At 38.7% G+C, this 17,351-nt stretch overlaps 1 protein-coding gene across 1 annotated transcript in view; it reads left to right on the forward strand.

The window, feature by feature from the left end:
• Window positions 1-17,351, forward strand: part of axo (axotactin) — a 564,741-nt gene that overhangs the window by 468,212 nt on the left and 79,178 nt on the right. Inside the window, exon 30 of the mRNA XM_090371184.1 lies at window positions 15,736-15,885. Within this exon, the coding sequence (XP_090227310.1) occupies window positions 15,736-15,885 (150 nt within the window). The remainder of the gene's footprint in view (window positions 1-15,735; window positions 15,886-17,351) is intronic.

Below are 17,351 nucleotides of genomic sequence, written 5' to 3' on the forward strand. Positions count from 1 at the left end.
CCTTTTTCATCAAATAAGTAGGTTTTTCTTTAGGAACTGTAAGCAAGACCACTTTCTTTTTTTGACTTCTTTAACTAACAGACTAACTTTACTACTTGGTTGCTTTCTGTTCTCCTACCATATATGCTAATACAGAGTGGTCAGTTTTGGATAACCCACTGAATAGCAATCATTTGCTGATTCTTTCAAGCTCCAAACACGGACAAACTCTCCTCCTCCTCCTCTGCTTCGTCCTACTTGGAAATTTCATAGTGCACAATAGGAAATTTCATAGAGCTTGATCTTCTTGTTAGCTGAAAGTGCCCTGCACTGACTATAAATCTGTTATTAAAACAGCATATAGGAATCACTGCTCTCAACTGCGGTGAACTCAAATCAATAATAAACTCTTGCAGATAAAAAAAAAAAAAACTGCAACTGTGGACATCTAGTTTCAGAAGAAGTTATTTTGGCAAGACTCCCCGTCAGTTATTCCCATCCAGCTCATCTGTATTTTCTTATAGGAGAGAACCCTCCTCAGTGCATTCTGCCAATTCCAGCTAACAATCAAGCATATCCTAATTGAATGTCCTCAACAGTCAAGCATCCAGAAATCTAGTTTTAGCGCTCTATCTACTTTCAGAAAAAACCTGACCACTCAGTTTCATTGGCCTAAAAATTTTCTGTTCACACTCCAGGATGACCATGCATTCAGAGGAGTTCACGTAACAGAGAGAGAGAATACAAGAAACAGTACCATATTTAGTATTCACTCAGGCTTGAACCACAGTCATTCAAAGCACTTGTATTTATGCACCTTCACACATGACCACCCTAGCTACTTCAACCAGCATGTTCTTGTTTATACTCCGGTATTAGGTCAGAAGGGTTTACAACTAATTATTTTTATAACAAATATAATCCTTAACCAAATTTACAGTCTCACAAGCTTGAGTCACGATTCACTCAAAGGTGTGTGCATTATGGCACACTCACAATTAATCACTCAGTTACATTGGGCATAATTTAATACTCTTTGTTATAGTCATTTTCACGTTACTATAATGTATTTGCACTTACATTTATTTTAATTTCTTTTGTTATAAATTTCCTCACACTTGCACTTTTCATTTATTTTTTATATATTGCAATAAAGATAACTTCATCTTAAAAAATTACTGCTGTAAATAGTCAGTGAATGCAATCAAATTATGTGCAGTTTTTATCATAGAAAGGCTATTGACAATAATATAAAAAGAATGATAATTCTGTGTGCTTATATAATCTAGTGAAGTTTGTATTCCTTATGGACAACTTCCTTACTTCAGTTATCCCATGATGCAGTGGAACCCATGTGAATGAACAAAGGGTGTGTGTATGCTCATCTACCTACCAACAAGAAGAGCATGAGTTGAGTGAATCTATTTAATGAGACTGTAGTAAACTTTAGTAATCTACTTACTGTAACTCAACAAAAGTTTTTAGGACTAAAACACATCATTCCTAAGTAATGATTCCTTGAGCTCTTTTATGTTGCACACTGGCAACGTATAAGAGGAAACCTATAAAAAAGGTTATTTCTTCTTCTATATTATATTAACTACAAATAAAGTTGCTTTTGATTCCCTTGATGATGAGATACTTGTTGAGTGCGTGGTGTATCCTACAAGTTCTGATGTCATTTTTAAAGTTTTCTGGACAACTGAACTCCAGGCAATTGTTTGATATCTGCTTATAAAAGTGTGGCTTGTCTACAGGTAGTTTGTCCTATCCACTATATAGGTATGCCTTAAAAATTTTTAATTTTTGTACTTTTCTCTTTTGTCCCCTACAAGCGGGAAAAGAAAAGATCATTTCTAGTTTAGCACAATTAGTACATTTTGCATTACATTTTTTTTTTTCCAAAGTTAAAAAATTGTGCTGCTCATTACCTAAGTTTCTAAAATAAAAATGATCTGATTGTCATAGTTATGAACTGATTGTCAAGCCAGTTTTTAAGTAACCCAGTATGAGGTTAGGACTTTCAAAGCTGCTTGAAAATCAGATCATAACAGATAATCTAACATTAATTTTAAATTTTCATATTGATATTTATATTAATATATTACGATTCACCATCTCATAAATGTGTCACTTCTTGATCACAGCATCATTTTAGATAAGCACAGCTCCATTTCAGAACTCATAATACCAAAGTTACAAAGAAGTTAGCATTAGCAAGGGCATATGATGCAAGAAAGCAAGCTTATATATAGCATCAGCCAAAAAAAAAAAAAAAACACACACACACATACTCTTTTCATTTCACCCATCCACTTGCTCCAAATGTTTCTTTAGTTCTGCTTTGAATCTGTTTAAGCTATCAATTTCTACAACGACAGATGGAAGTTTGTTCCAGCAATCAACCACCCGCTGGCTAAAGGCAAACTTCCTCACATCTATCCTACAACTATCTTTCCTCAGTTTGAATTTATGCCCTCTCAAGTGATTATTCTGAGCAAGAGGAAGAATCCTATCAGCATTGAGCATGCTCAAACCATTCAATGCTTTAAACACCTCAGTCAGATCACCTCGCAGATGCTTAGTCTCCAGACACTGTAATCCGCAAAACTTAAGCCTTTCTTCGTAAGAGCACCCCTTTGTTCCATTCACTAATCTTGTTGCCCTTCTCTGTACTCATTCCAACAGCTCTACCTCCTTCTTAAAATGAGGCCTCCAGACCTGTATACAGTACTCAAGGTGTGGCCTGACCATTGCCTTATACAAGGGGATAATCACCTACTTATCCCTGTTAGAAAAAATTCCTGTATATCACTGACAAGACACCATGAGCTACTCTTGCAGACCGTCTGCACTGGTCAGAAAACTTCATATCTGCCTGCACAATTCCCCCAGATCCTTTTCACTCTCTACCACTGTCAGTGTAGTACCACACAGTTCATACGTTACTCTGGGGTTACTGCTTCCCATATGCAGTACTTTACATTTGTCAGTTGCCACCTCTCAGCCCATCTGCTCAACTTTTCTAGATCCTGTTGCAGAAGTGTGCTGTTATTAGTGTCATTAACAACCCTGCCGACCTTCATATTGTCTGCAAACTTGGATATTAAGCCTGATATGCTATCATCAATATCATTGATGAATACAGAAAACAACAATGGACCCAACACTGAACCCTGGGGGACTCCACTAATAACGTTAGTCCACAAAAGCAGTGTCCATTGATTACCACTCTGTCTTCTCCCACTCAACCATCCCTTTATCCATAGCAGCACTTTGCCTCCAATGCTACACTGCTCCAATTTGTGCAGTAGTCTTCCATGTGCAAGAGTATCAAAATCCTTTCTAAGATCTAAATATATGATATCAAAATTATTCTTTGCATCCAGTTCCTTTGGGAATACATCATAGTATCCAGTCGGATTGGTCAGACAAGACTTCCCCCCTAAAAAACCCATCCTGTGTCCGAGCTATAACTGAAGTCTTGTCTAGACAATCCTGTAATGCTTCTTTAACCAGTGCCTCCATTAATTTCCCTGGAACAGAAGTTAAACTAACAGGTCTGTAATTACTGTGTCTTCCTTTGATCCTGCTTTGTGTTGTTGTTGTTATTTGGTTTTTAGGAGCATTAGCAATTAAGGCCATATTGCTCTGGGGATATGCGGTCGTCATTCCCTAACCTTTCTGCATCCTCCGTATTTGGTGGTCATAAGCTCGAACCCTGGTCTAATCAAGAGGCGTATGCGCTGCTGCTGCCCACCTGGCTACGGAGGCACTGTCCTCCTTTGTGGATTGGGGTCACATTTGCACATCGCCAATCCATGGGTGCCACCCTGAGTTCAAGGGAACTCTCATAATTATGGCTAAGGGTTTGCTTACTTCCTTTGCTGCCTCCTATTATATGACATATAATAGGAGGATAGATAGATCCCATCCACCCCCCCGGTATCTTTCTTATGTTTATCTTTAACAATTTCTCCTTTAGTTTACTCTCAGTTATTAAAAGATTATCTAGCTTACTGCCAGAGTTTAATACACCTTTCTAATGGCATTCCCCTCCCTGAATAACTCGTTAGGGAGGGGAATGCCGGTGGCTAACAAACAAAATATTCATTTAGTTTGTTAGCCACCTGAGCAGGATCATTAACAGTTGAACCATCGATATCAAATGGACCAATCTGATTCATCCCCTTCCTTCCTTCTAGAGTTTACGTAAGTAAAGAATCCTTTGCTGTTTTTCTTTGCATCCTTTACCAAAGATTTCTCATAATCTGCCTTTGCCTGCCTAACCTCCTTTTTGACTTGGTTACAGACCAATTTATATCTATCATAGGCTTCTGTGTCACATGTTAATTTATATATTATATAATATCGGTATAGATACGCCATAGTTAACCATAAATTTGAACTACGTATGTAGTGTAAAAGGCATCATTTTAATAGTATCTCATATTGTGGGTGCCTTCACAACAAGATAGCTGGTATTGCACTACTTCAAATAAATAATGCTTCTCTCCCAACCAACACCCTTTGGCATCTCTCATATTGTGGATATAACTTCACAACTGTGATGGCATGTTGCACTACCAGGGTACCTGCCTGCCCACTAATGATGAAGTCCACTAGCTTCGAAACGATCGTCTGGGTGGTGGTATCCTCTGAAAATAAATAACAGTAGTCTTCTCTACTAAAGAAGCGTTATTCATTTGAAGTAGTGCAATACAAGCTATCTTGTTGTGAAGGCACCCACAATATGAGATACTATTAAAACGATGCCTTTTACACTACATACGTATTTCAAATTTATGGGTTAACTATGGTGTGTCTACACCGATATTATATAGTTAATTACCAAAACCCATAAGGATTATGCCTTGTGCATTTTGTTTTCAAATATGTTAATTTATATGTATCCCATGCATTTTTCTTCTTTGCCACATATCTAAGTTCATCTGACATCCATTTAGGCCTAAATTTTAAACAGTATTTCTTAGTTGGTATGAAAAGCCTAGTAGCTTCCAGTATTGATTCTTTGAATGCTTCCCATTTTGAATTTGCTGTTGGTAACATTATCAGTTGGTCCCGCCGTAGTCAACCTTACGAAAGCAAAAACCCTTCACTTTACCCCTGATGGTAGTTACCTCTTTGAGTAAATCCTACTTCAGCACATTGTGATCACCCCCCTCCTCCCTTCCTGTCCTGTCTATCCTTTCTGTACATATTGTACTCCCCAAATTCCAATTCTACACTGCTTATGCCTGTGTGACACCACATCTCTGATATCCCAATAATATCTGCCTTTCATGTCTTGACTAGCACTTCAAGCTCATCAAATTTATTAACTATACTCCTAGCATTGGTGTATATGCAAGTATACATGCACCTGTTTCTACTCTTAGTTACCCTAACACAGCCCATGTATTTACTTGTTCCACTGACTCCCAGCAGTTCTGGAAATCCCCATTGCCTTGCTTTCCAGGCTGCTGCTCAATTGCATTTCAATAGAAGCAGTGCAAGAATCACTTTCACCTCTGCCAGCGGCTACTGATTAGTCTATGTATCCCCCAAGCTAGCAGTTTTCCAACCCACCTAACTCTGCCTCGATAGCATCGACAAATAATCTTGCACTCTTTCTGTTTAAGTGTATCCCATCCCTGTAGAAGCAATCTCTCCTCTTCACAAGCACAGACCAGGCTGAGAAAAATTCTACCCCTTGAGCCTTGCACAATCTCTCCAGGGCCGAATTGATCAACAAGGCTCTCATAATATACTCTCTCCTATCGTGTCTGGGCAGAATTGCCCAGACATGATAGGAGTCTGGGCAATTTTTCACACGGCAATTTTGTTGAAAAATTCTCACGGAATTTTTCAACATTGACCTGTACTTGTTAAGTAATTCTGCGGTCTCCTACTCTTAATATCATTAGTGCCAACGGGTACAACAATATCACCCTTTGTGTCCTTAAAAGATATCTACTCTACAACGTCATCAACCTTTGCCCCTGGTCCTGTTCCACCTATCCTTTTTGCACAGTGTGTTCTCCGTTTCCCTAACAATAGAGTCACCGACAACAACAACTAGTTCCTTTGGGACCAGCACAGTCTGCCTTGGGGTTGCCACTGTGTTGTGTGATGTTCAAGTGCAAGTTCTGGCATTGATGTGGGCAGCTGAGAGCTTGATGGCCCCCTCAATTTAAATCCTTCGAGGGCATTCACCCTGTCCTCCAAGCTCTCATATAGGCCCATAACAACGCTGAGTTGGCACCTGATTTCCTCACACTCCTTACATGGCGCTTACACAAAGTCATTCCTTTTGGAATATCATGTCCCGTTTCTGATTGCTCCACAAACATCAAAGAAGCAGTGTGTTTCAAAAGGCTGTGATTCAGAGGACAACTGCCCCCCCCTCAGTTCTCCCCTGAGCCACAGCTCTCTCATTAGTTTGAGCCTTTTGCTTTGCTGCTCTGAGTCATGATTTCTATTCAATTTCAAATATAATTTCACCTCAGAGGGCATAAATTCAAATTGAGGAAGGACGGATGTCGGATAGATGTGCGGAAATTTGCCTTTGGCCAGCGGGTGGTTGGTGGAACCGACTTCCATCACTTGTTGTAGAAGTTGATAGCCTAAACAAATTTAAAGCTCAACTGGACAGGTATTTCGAACGAACAGATGGGTGAAATGGGAGTGGGTTTTTTTTTTTTTTTGGCTGATGCTGAATAAGCTTGCTTTCTTGCATCATATGCCTCTACTAATGCTAATGCTAATGCTATAATTCCAATACAAAATATAACCCTAAACTTATATCTCAATGCAGTTATAACACTATTTATATGTAAGAGTCGGCCTACCTAGAGAAAGCCCTGGTCCTCCTACAAGACCACAACGTCTATGAGCCCGTAACGGCATCTGCCCATCAAAGTCTTAGGATGTCTGGAGTCATACGTTAATAAACTTATCTATGCATGGTTTAAAGCTAAGAAAATTTCACTCTGACTCAGTGGCGTCTTCGTGCTACAGGCTGCCAACTACCCCAGTTTTATGGCCTACCTAAAATCCATAAACCAGATGATCCTCTCCGGCCCATAGTATCCTGCTGCAATGTACATACATATGAACTATCCAAATATATTGCATGGCTTCTTATACATCTTGTAGGAAATACCACCCACACTGTCACTAACAGCGGTGAGTTCATTCACCTTATTAAAGAGCTCTCGATTTCTGACAACAAGGTTATGGCGTCATTCGATATAGTGTCCCTGTTCCTATCAATCCCAGTCCAGCAGGACGTAAACTGCACCAAGAGGCTTCTAGAAAATGACCCAAACCTATCAAACAGAACATCACTGTCCACTGACGACATCTGTACCACCCTCAACCTGTGCTTGTCAGGCAGCGTCTTTACCTCTGAGGATTCCTTATACCAGCAGGTACATAGCACTGCCACGGGTGCCCCTGCTAGTTCCATCGTGGCCAACATCGCCATGGAAGAATTGGAAGAACAGATATTCCTGAACCCACCACCTATTACAAAATGGTGCAGATATGTCAATGACATCTTCGCCTCTGAAGCAACATTGCTAGAATATCTCAATTCTTTGTCAATGTTCATCCAGTTCACTCTGGATGAACTGGATGAACACTGGATTTCCGTCTACTTCTAGAGTTAGAAGTAGACGGATCTCTCCCATTCTTGGATGTCCTGGTAAAACCCGTCGGCCCACATCTAGAAACCTCAGTGTACCGTAAGCCAGTGTGGTGCAGACTGTTCACAAACTACAGATCCGGCCATGCCCCTAGCCATCTCAACTGCACTGCTCGCACTCTATTCTCCATGGCTTGGAGCCACTCCAGCAAAGATGAAGCTGGCGCAACAAGATTTCCAGAGTGAGGATAGACTTGATCAATTGTGGCTACCCAACACACATATTGGACAAGTGCTTATTACAAGCGCAGGAGCTCACAGTCCACCCGCGACACCATCAACTCAGGACAATGTGCCTACCGCCTACATTCCCTACTATCCAGGCCTATCAGGCTGGATCTCAAAAATCCTTTGTGAATACTACATAAAATGCGTGAAGGTGCCTGGTAGAAACTTATGTTCTCTAGTTTCCAACATAAAGATTCCAGTGACCCCCCCCTCTCTTACGCAGTGGTGTGGTATACCGCATAGCCTGCAAAGATTGTAACAGCTGCTACATAGGAGAGACCTCGAGATGTCTTCAAGACCACCTCGCAGAACACAACAGATCGATTCACCTTGCTAAGACCGACCAGTCCACAATCGCAGAGCACTACTGGTCAACCCACCACGAACTCAATCCCAAGCAGGACTACAAAGCAATTGACCAGTCCTGACACTTTCGCCACCGCCTCTGGTTAGAGTCACTCAATATATTATATAATGTGGGAACCATGAACCGCAATAAGGGCATGAGACTACACCCCATCTTAGAGGCAACTGTTTTAAGTCTAGATAAACGCTGGAGGCAAAACTACGCACATCCATTCAGCAACAATGATCACCAGTTTAATGATTGAATGGCCTACCTCGTGCCCTTGCACGGCTCACTGCATGCACAACTCTGTGTCCGTTAAATAATTTTATCTGTAAAGTTTCCATTTGTTGATAAAGAGGCACATTCAGTCTCGAAAGCTCCAAAGTCAATTCAAATATTTCACTGGATATATGCATTATTATTTGTAACTATATATATGTATTTCAGTATCGAATTTTATCTCCGAGTTACGTTATGACTTTCTTATCTCCTGTCAAGTTATATGTATTAACTTATAATGTTATGTTTATAAAAACTAGGTTGTTTATAGGTCATTATGTGTATTTAGTTAAAAAAGTACAATTTAATTGACAATGAAATTTAATAAGATTAGTAAATGTTACTGATTAATTGATACTATATACTCATTATCTAGTTTTCTGTTAAACCTTATACTGTCTAGTTCGGGTATACGTTGTATCGTATAACAATGGCGGCAAGTTACAAACGGTAAATCTACGGACACAAAGTAATAATTACTTTCAAAATCGTGCTATCTAAATTCAAAATAAACTACAGAGCTCGACTAGGTCTATAAGCTACTTATAGAAAATAATTTATTCTAACAATTAAGTCAGTAAACCAGCTAAATATAATTAAGAACTTAAAAGTTATAGACATTTTTTTATTTTTCAAGACCAGAGACAAATAGAAGGAGAATTGTGTAACGTGTTTTTTCATAAATCTCAGATCAAATGAAATCAGTGACTAATTTAAAAGGTAGTGCATGGTTCTTATTTAAAATGTAAGTGAATGCCTTAAAGATGTGCAATTAATGGCTATAAAGGATCAGTATACTTCAGAATTGTTCTGAGAGAATATACACAGAAATTATGAGTATGCATATTTTACACTAACTGAACTGAAATCAGAAAGAATAATTGCCAGGCACTTCAAAAGTATGCTGGAACATTCTTGTCTCCTTTGCAGCCTGCACTTTCTGATGGTTGAAATTTTGAAAATTACAATGCCAAAACAATACGTAATGTAGAACAGAAAAACTAAACTACAAAGTATATAGTATTTGTTCATATCATGAGAACTACAATAAAATCTCCATCCTTCAGATTTTTTTGTTCACCGAGGCCTTGTGGTTTTTAGTAAGATAGGCTTTTGCTTAGTTCATTTTATTAATTTCTTATAGAATTCCTTATTTATTTTAGTTTACTTTATTTCCTTTCAATATTATTTATTTATTTTTTTTTGCTATTGTACTTTATATCATTATATTCTTTCACTTTTAACATGGTGTAGTGTAAAATGCATATATACCTCAGAAAATCAATGTTGCCTGCTATAAACATTTTCTTTAGGTCATACATCTGTTAGAATATGATGGCAGAAATGAATTTTGTCCAAGCGGGACACAGAAAGATCAGTTGCTGCTTTAAGAGCATTATTCAGGTCTTTTTTCCATCTGCTAGAACAGGGGTCGGCAACCTTTTTTTGAGTGAAGAGCCATTTTTAATCTAATAACAAAAAGAGAATCCGAAGAGCCACACCTCAGCTCAATCTGCGGGAAGGGGGAATTTTTTAAAAAGTGGAATAGAGTGGGAAGGTGTTTTATTAAAAATATATTTTTTTTTTGAAATATTATTTATTAATACTGAAAAAAAGTAACAAACATCCAATTAGACACGAATTAATGTGACTTTTGCTGCTGAACTTCTTGAGCAAGTCTCTCAACATCAGGCAAGTATGCCGTAATTTTCATCTTTAAACATGCCGAGAAACTTGCATTGTTCAGACAGTTTCTTGATTTATTTTTAATATAGTTCATGTTTGAAAATATTAGCCTGCAGAAATACGTTGAACAAAAAACTGAGGGAAATGCAAACGCAAATATTTTCAAATTTATATACTTGCCTGGTAAGCTACTCCACGCATCGAACACAACTTGGTCTTGCTTTTTCAACACATCTATCACCATCCATTTGTGTATAATTGCAAGGGCAGCCTTTTGCCTTTCCAAATCCTCAGTTTCAGTTTTAAGGCATTTTAGTCTTGCACTCCACTTGTCCTTAATTTTTTAAGTCCTCTAACTCCATTTTAAATTGTGCTTCATGCGGGCTAAAAGTTAAAGAGCTACAAGTTGCCGACCCCTATGCTAGAGGTAACAATTAAATTATAGAAGAGATGAGTTGATATTCTCTGAAAAGGGTTATTCCTTAGAAAAATTTAAAAATTTGTTTCTGCATGGAAAAAGTATTTTCATTTTATAGGCACTGGGAGTGAAAATCATTGCCAGATACCTGTTGATAGGTTAATTACAAAATAGCTTTATCTATTTTTTTCTAAATTTTCTTATATTACTGTATCCAGTTTCATGCATTATGTAATTATTTTTATTAAGTGCTTAATTTTACCTTTCCTGCTTATTCCAACTGGCAATTTTATTTTAGGAGACAGTTCATGAATAGATAGATATATATTTTTTTTTTTTTTTTTATTTATTAAAACGTGAACAGTAGATACATTTTCAACAACAACTATTTACATTCTATGTACAAAAGGAAAGATAAAGAAAACTTTTTAGAATGAAATACAAACGTTTCAACATTTCAATTTCAGGAATTAAGAAAACAGTTTCTTGGCATTGGATCATTCTCATATTAAGTGTCACACGTTGAAGGTGATGGACTGTTCAGTGATGGTGAACAGGTGATCGCCACTGTTCCATTCGCTGTTAAGATGATCCACAGTTTCTGGTCTTTTGCAGTGGAATTCGAGTAGAAGTCTGCTCTGCAACTTCCTCCGTAGGCTCCACTTCAGATGTTGTGCTGATGTGTCAACAGGAGGCACGTCGTCACTGCTTCTTGTGTGCTTCAAATAGAAGTTGTAAATGACAGCCTTGGCCACAATGAATAGGAAGTTGCAGGTGATGTGTGCTGTCTGCTCAGAGTGAAGCAGTACCAGTAGTCCTCTGGAGTATGGGCGTGATTGCACGCAAGCTTTGCTGCATCCAAAGCATATTTGACGAGTTCCTTGTTCACAGGGCGTGCCAGGTATGTGTGTTCCAGGGTACCTGGAGTGGCACAGAAGAGGCAGTAGTTTGAGGAGCGTAACCCGAAGATTTGTAGCTTGACTGGGGTGGAAAGGATGTTGTGCCACAGTCTCCACTGGATGTCTGCATCCGATTTGGAACATTTCGTCCTGTATGGAAGGTTCCACTGAAAGTTGGATGGTGGCTTGTGGTGAGTGGAGAGGGGTGTAGGGACAGCTTGGCAGGTGGATGACGGGAAAATCGTGGTTGTATGGCAAGACATGATTAGCTGATAGACTTTTTTGGAGGGTGCAGGAGACAGAGGTACCGTGTCTTCTGGTGATATGATGACGAAGATTGGTGTAGGCAAGGATCCAGTGACATTTCCAATCCCTTTGGTTGTAGTGATGTCTGGAAGAGCTTGTGTGATCACTGATTTTAGATGTCTGTGTTGCTGCTTTACATTTATGGTTTTAATGGGCAAATCTGATCCTTTCCATTCAAGGCTTGGTGTCAGGAGATCGCCTATGGTTCTTATTCCTGCCCAGTTCCATGTAGGAAAGAAGAGAATATCATTATTTGCAGGGTCTATTATTCTTTTATTGTAGAAGAGCGGTTCTGAAAGTATTCTGGGAAGGGATGTTCTCTCAAGATTATGGTGAAGGTTTAGCTCTTTCCAGCAGTACAGTGCATCTTTATAAAATGGCGGTAGTTTGAGTGGTGCTGGTGAAAGAGATAGTCCTCTAGTGGCTGTTGCTAGTAGTTTATCCGTAGTGTCGGAATGTGGGTATTTTGTTTTCAGCGTCTTAAGAAGAAAGGTGATCCAGAATGCTGTGATTTTGTCGTCAAGAGAGCCCAACCCTTGATCCCTGTGAGTAAGCGGCTGGCTAAGTTTGGAGCAGGACATCCAGTTGGTTTTGTTCCAAAGGAAGCTTCGGACAGATGCCTGGATTTGGTGGAGGAAGTCAACAGGTGGCGTGAGAATTTTGAAGGTGTGCCAGAGAACGCTTGCTGCCATATGATTGACCATGAGCACTCTCCCGCCCAGCGAAGATGGGGTGCACACGCTTCTCCATTTCCCGAGTACTTTGTTGAAATGACTCAGCAATTCGGGCCAGTTCTTCTTGGAGAAAAGGAGGGTATTGCCGAGCACCTAGGTATTTCTATCCCTCGCTGAACCATGTCCATTGGATGGGGGAGTCGGTTCTAGTTATCCAGTTGCCAGCCCACAGACCGCTGGTCTTACAGTGATTGAGTTTTGCGCCTGATGCTTGAGCATAGAGATCATGAGCCTTTTGAATGACTTCAAATTCGCTCTCGTGGCGTATTGCAATTGTGACGTCATCTGCGTATGCTGAGTAGGTTATATTTAGGTGGGGTTCTGGTAGCAGCATTCGTCGGGATTGTATCCTTAGCAATTTTATTAAGGAACAGTTCTATGGCAATTGCGTAGAGTTGTCCAGAGAGTGAGCAGCCTTGTTCTATCCCTCTGGAATACGTAAAGTGGCAGGTGAGCTGGTTGTTCAGTTTCGGGCAGAATTTGGCTTCCTTGTATAGCAGATGGATTGTTCCAATGATGTAGGGTCCATATCCAAAGGCTTTCAAGGTTTAAAATAAGTAGCTGTGTTCAACGCTATCGAATGCCTTTTCCTAGTCAAGGCTAATTAGTGCTAGGAATTCTCTTTGGCTGTTTTCAGTGGAGAGGTGATCTCGGATCAGATGTAGATTGTTGTGAATCGATCTTCCAGGTACTGAGTATGTTTGTTGGTGATCAATGATATTAGTATTAGTATTAATAATGGCAGCATGGAGCAAGAAAGCGTATGGCTTATGCTGCACCAGCCAAAAAAAAAAAAAAACGAACAAAACAATGATAAAAAATAAATAAATAAATAATAATAATTAATAAAAAAAAAGGAAATTAAACCTATCATCCTATGCACTTCCCTGACCTGAAGGTACTATCCAGATGACCTTTGAATTTCCCCAAACTGTCAGCCTCTACCACCCATGTGGGCAACTTATTCCAGTAATTTATAACTCGCTAGCTAAAATAAAACTTCCTGCAGTCCAATCTAAACATTTCCCCCCCGTAACTTGAATTTATGTCCCCTAGTTCTAGCATCATTTATAATCTTGAAAATTTCATTCTCATTCATTTTACTGATGCCTCTCAGAGCCTTAAGCACCTCAATCAAATCTCCTCTAAGGTGTTTCTAGTTTCCAAACTCTGCAACCCACATATTTGAAGTCTTTCTTCATAAGGATGCCCTTTTGCCAATCTCACCAGGCGAGTTACCCGTCTTTGCACCCTTTCAAGAAGTTTGATATCTTTCTTTAGGTGCTGTTTCCATACTTGAACACAGTATTCCAAGTGTGGTCTAACAAAAGCCTTATATAATGGGATTATCACGTCCCTATCTCTACTTGCAAAAGTTGGATAGATCATCGATAGGACACCATGGGCCTTCCTTGCAACCTGTTTACAATGCTCAGAGAATTTCATGTCTGACCATATTGTAAAACTCAAATCCCTTTCCTCCAGTACTGGGTTCAGTTGAACTCCACCAAGTGAATAAGTTATTTTGGGATTGCTGTTTCCCAGGTGTAATACCTTACACTTTGTTGGATTAAAGCAAAGCTGCCATTTTTCTGACCATCCCTGAAATCTACCTAGGTCACTCTGAAGAAACTCTCCTTGTTGGTGATCATTAATTACTCTACCAATCTTTACATCATCTGCAAATTTAGACATCATGCCCTCTATCCCTTCATCAATGTTGTTTATGAAAATTAAAAACAACAGTGGTCCTAATACTGATCCTTGGGGAACCCCACTTCTTACATCAACCCAATCTGAGGAATAGCCATTTATCACAACCCTCTGCCTCCTGCCCTGAAGCCATCCTGCTATCCATCTAAGGATTTTCCCAGTGATTCCAACCTGTTCCAGCTTATAAAGCAACTGCTGAAATCTAAATAAACAATGTCGAAATTATTCCCTAAATCCAGCTCGTGAGTGACCCTTTCGAAATAGCGAACCAGATTTGTTAAACATGATTTTCCCTTTACAAAACCATTCTGAGTATCCTTGAAAATTTCAATTCGATCCAAATGATCCTGAATTTCACCCTTGATCATTGCCTCCATGATTTTCCCTACCACTGAAGTCAGAATGACAGGTCGATAATTTCCCACTTCACTTTTAGAGCCACCCTTATATCAGGGAGAGTGGCTTTTAATCTATTGGCGATGGTTTTGGATGATTTTACAGTCCGCATTCATTAAAACAAATCGGGCGCCAGTTTTGTAGATTGGTGCCATCCCCTTTCTTGGGAATCAGTCGAGCGACAGAGGTGGAGACTGAAACTGGTAGTCCATGGGACTGAGCTTCTTCAAGCATTCGAAAGAGTAGCACTCAGAGTTGATCCCAAAATGTTTGGAAGAATTCAGAAGTCAGTCCGTCCAGACCTGGTGATTTATTTTTGGAAAGGGCTTTGCATGCTGCTGTTAGTTCTTGTAGGGTGATTTGTTTCTCCATACTGCATTGGGCCATATGGGAGATTTTTTAAAGTCCTGAAAGGATTTCCTCAGTTGCCTTTGTGGAGGTTTCTTGAGAACTGTAAATTTCTCTATAAAATCTTTTTACTTCAGAAAAGATTTCCTCTGGGTCTTCAGTGATGTTTCCATCTTGCAGCTGAATGGCAGTGATGGTGGTTGATTTGTGATGTCTGCATTCTAATGAGAAAAAGTTTGGTCAGGGCATCAGATAGATTTATGTGGGTGTATCTCGATCTGAGTAGGGCACCTTTTGCAGAGTTTCTAAGTGGGTTTGTATGGCTTGTAGTGTTGACTGATGAGTCTGACTATCAAATGGGAGATTTTTCAGCCTTTGCTCCAGTTGATAGAGGTTATTATGCTTTTGTTGACTTTTCTGATGGCTGTAGGTTTGCGAGAATGATTTCAGTTGACTTTTAAATCTAGGCCACCATGTATTCATGGGCTCCAATCTGTCTTTGGATGGATGGATGGATGGATGGAATCATTCATTCATTCATTCAATAACAAACATTTGTTAATGTAAGTTACTGTATACTCTTCATCCCAGAAGTGGTAACTTTGTTAAAAGTTATCACCACTGAAAAGTTTAATTAAAGATTGGATAGAGAATTGGCTGTCATATAATCGAACTTTGTTACTTTCTTTTAGGTGTTGCTGTAGGATTAGGTTTACTATTGTTATTTATGATGATCATTATTATTTTGTATATCTGGAAACTACAAAAAAGACACCAGCGACGAATATTACACGATGATATGATTTATTTCAAAGGCAAAAGAAGGTACAAGCCAAATAAAGGTGAGAAAATGAAACTTTATTCCTATTTGCTCTAATCACTAAATCAGTGAATTTATCGGTCTTAATAAAAACAAAAAAAATATGATTAACAAGGTGTGGCTATTAAATAACAAGACTTTTGCAATGAAATAAATATAATAAAATATTTCATACTTTTTATTATTTATTTTTTTATTATTATTTATTATTATTAGCCATATGGTGCAAGGAAGCCTGAGGCTTATGCTGCACCAGCCAAAAAAAAAAAAATATTTTCTGAATTACCCCGAGAGAGAGAGAGAGAGAGAGAGAGAGAGAGAGAGAGAGAGAGAGAGAGAGAGAGAGAGAAAACAAGAGTCAAAAGTAGAAAGGAATCACCAAGAATGAGAATGATGATATCCAGCTCAGGAAATATCCTTTCAGCAGTGACAGCCTGGTCACTGATAATAGATATTTAATTTTGAATAGTGTAGTGGCATAGAGTGCTAATTTGAAAATGCAACTCATGTGGGGCCTCTTGGGGTGGGGGGGATATGCCTGAAGGACAAGGCCATCAAACACAAGAGATGCTTATAAACTGTGAAAATAATTTTTGAATATCAGTTCATTATGTTTTGTAAATGGTTTGTATTTTATTATTTGCATGTAAAATAAAATTATCAATATGTAAATTCAAAAATTGTAATGAATTTCACTTACTAAAAAGGAATTTTTCATCCTTGTAACCTCCACCTCATGTTGTATGTGAATATTCCTTCATTTATTTTATATAACTAATGTATATTATATCAGTTGCGTATAATGCAACATTACTGCTATTTGGCACAATCAAAATTATTTTCATAATAGAATTCTGTGGTAGTATTTTTTGGCTTTGCTCCAGCTGAAAAAATTCCTTGCTGTGGTAGAGACTACAACATTACATCGTCCATTATCTGTATAGCAGATTTATTATTCTTTAAGCGCGCTTGAGATATGTTAGGCCAAATCAGAAACCCTGTCTCGTTTTAAGCGATTCAATCAAGGAAAATATTTACAATAGAAGCAATAAAGCTAATTGCTACTTACCACATAAACCAGCCAATACATAATTTCTTTCTTCATACCCTGCGACATTATTACAGAAAACTAGTAGTCAATTTTCTGTAATGTTACAGAAAACCGTTCCTACAAATATATTGCCTGTTTATAAAAGTGCATTTCCAGTTATAAAATATAATTCTATTAATATAAAATTAGTTTCTACCTCTGCATGATTTTTATTTTCACCAGGTGCAACATCCCAAGTGGTTTCTTGCCCTTGAAGTTGCAAACTTCCCAGTATCAAATAATTTTCCATGGCAAGTTCTAATTAACTTACCACTATGTCAGAGGGTACAATGGTACCCTCTGACATAGTGGTAAGCCTATGTCAGGACTTACTCAGACCTCTACAAACGAAGTTCCAAAACCACTATGTCAGAGGGTACAATGGTATAGTAGTGTCT

This window comes from Mastigoproctus giganteus, chromosome 4 (assembly GCF_048544385.1).
Source record: "Mastigoproctus giganteus isolate SK-2022 chromosome 4, ASM4854438v1, whole genome shotgun sequence".
In the NCBI taxonomy this organism is placed as follows: domain Eukaryota; kingdom Metazoa; phylum Arthropoda; class Arachnida; order Uropygi; family Thelyphonidae; genus Mastigoproctus; species Mastigoproctus giganteus.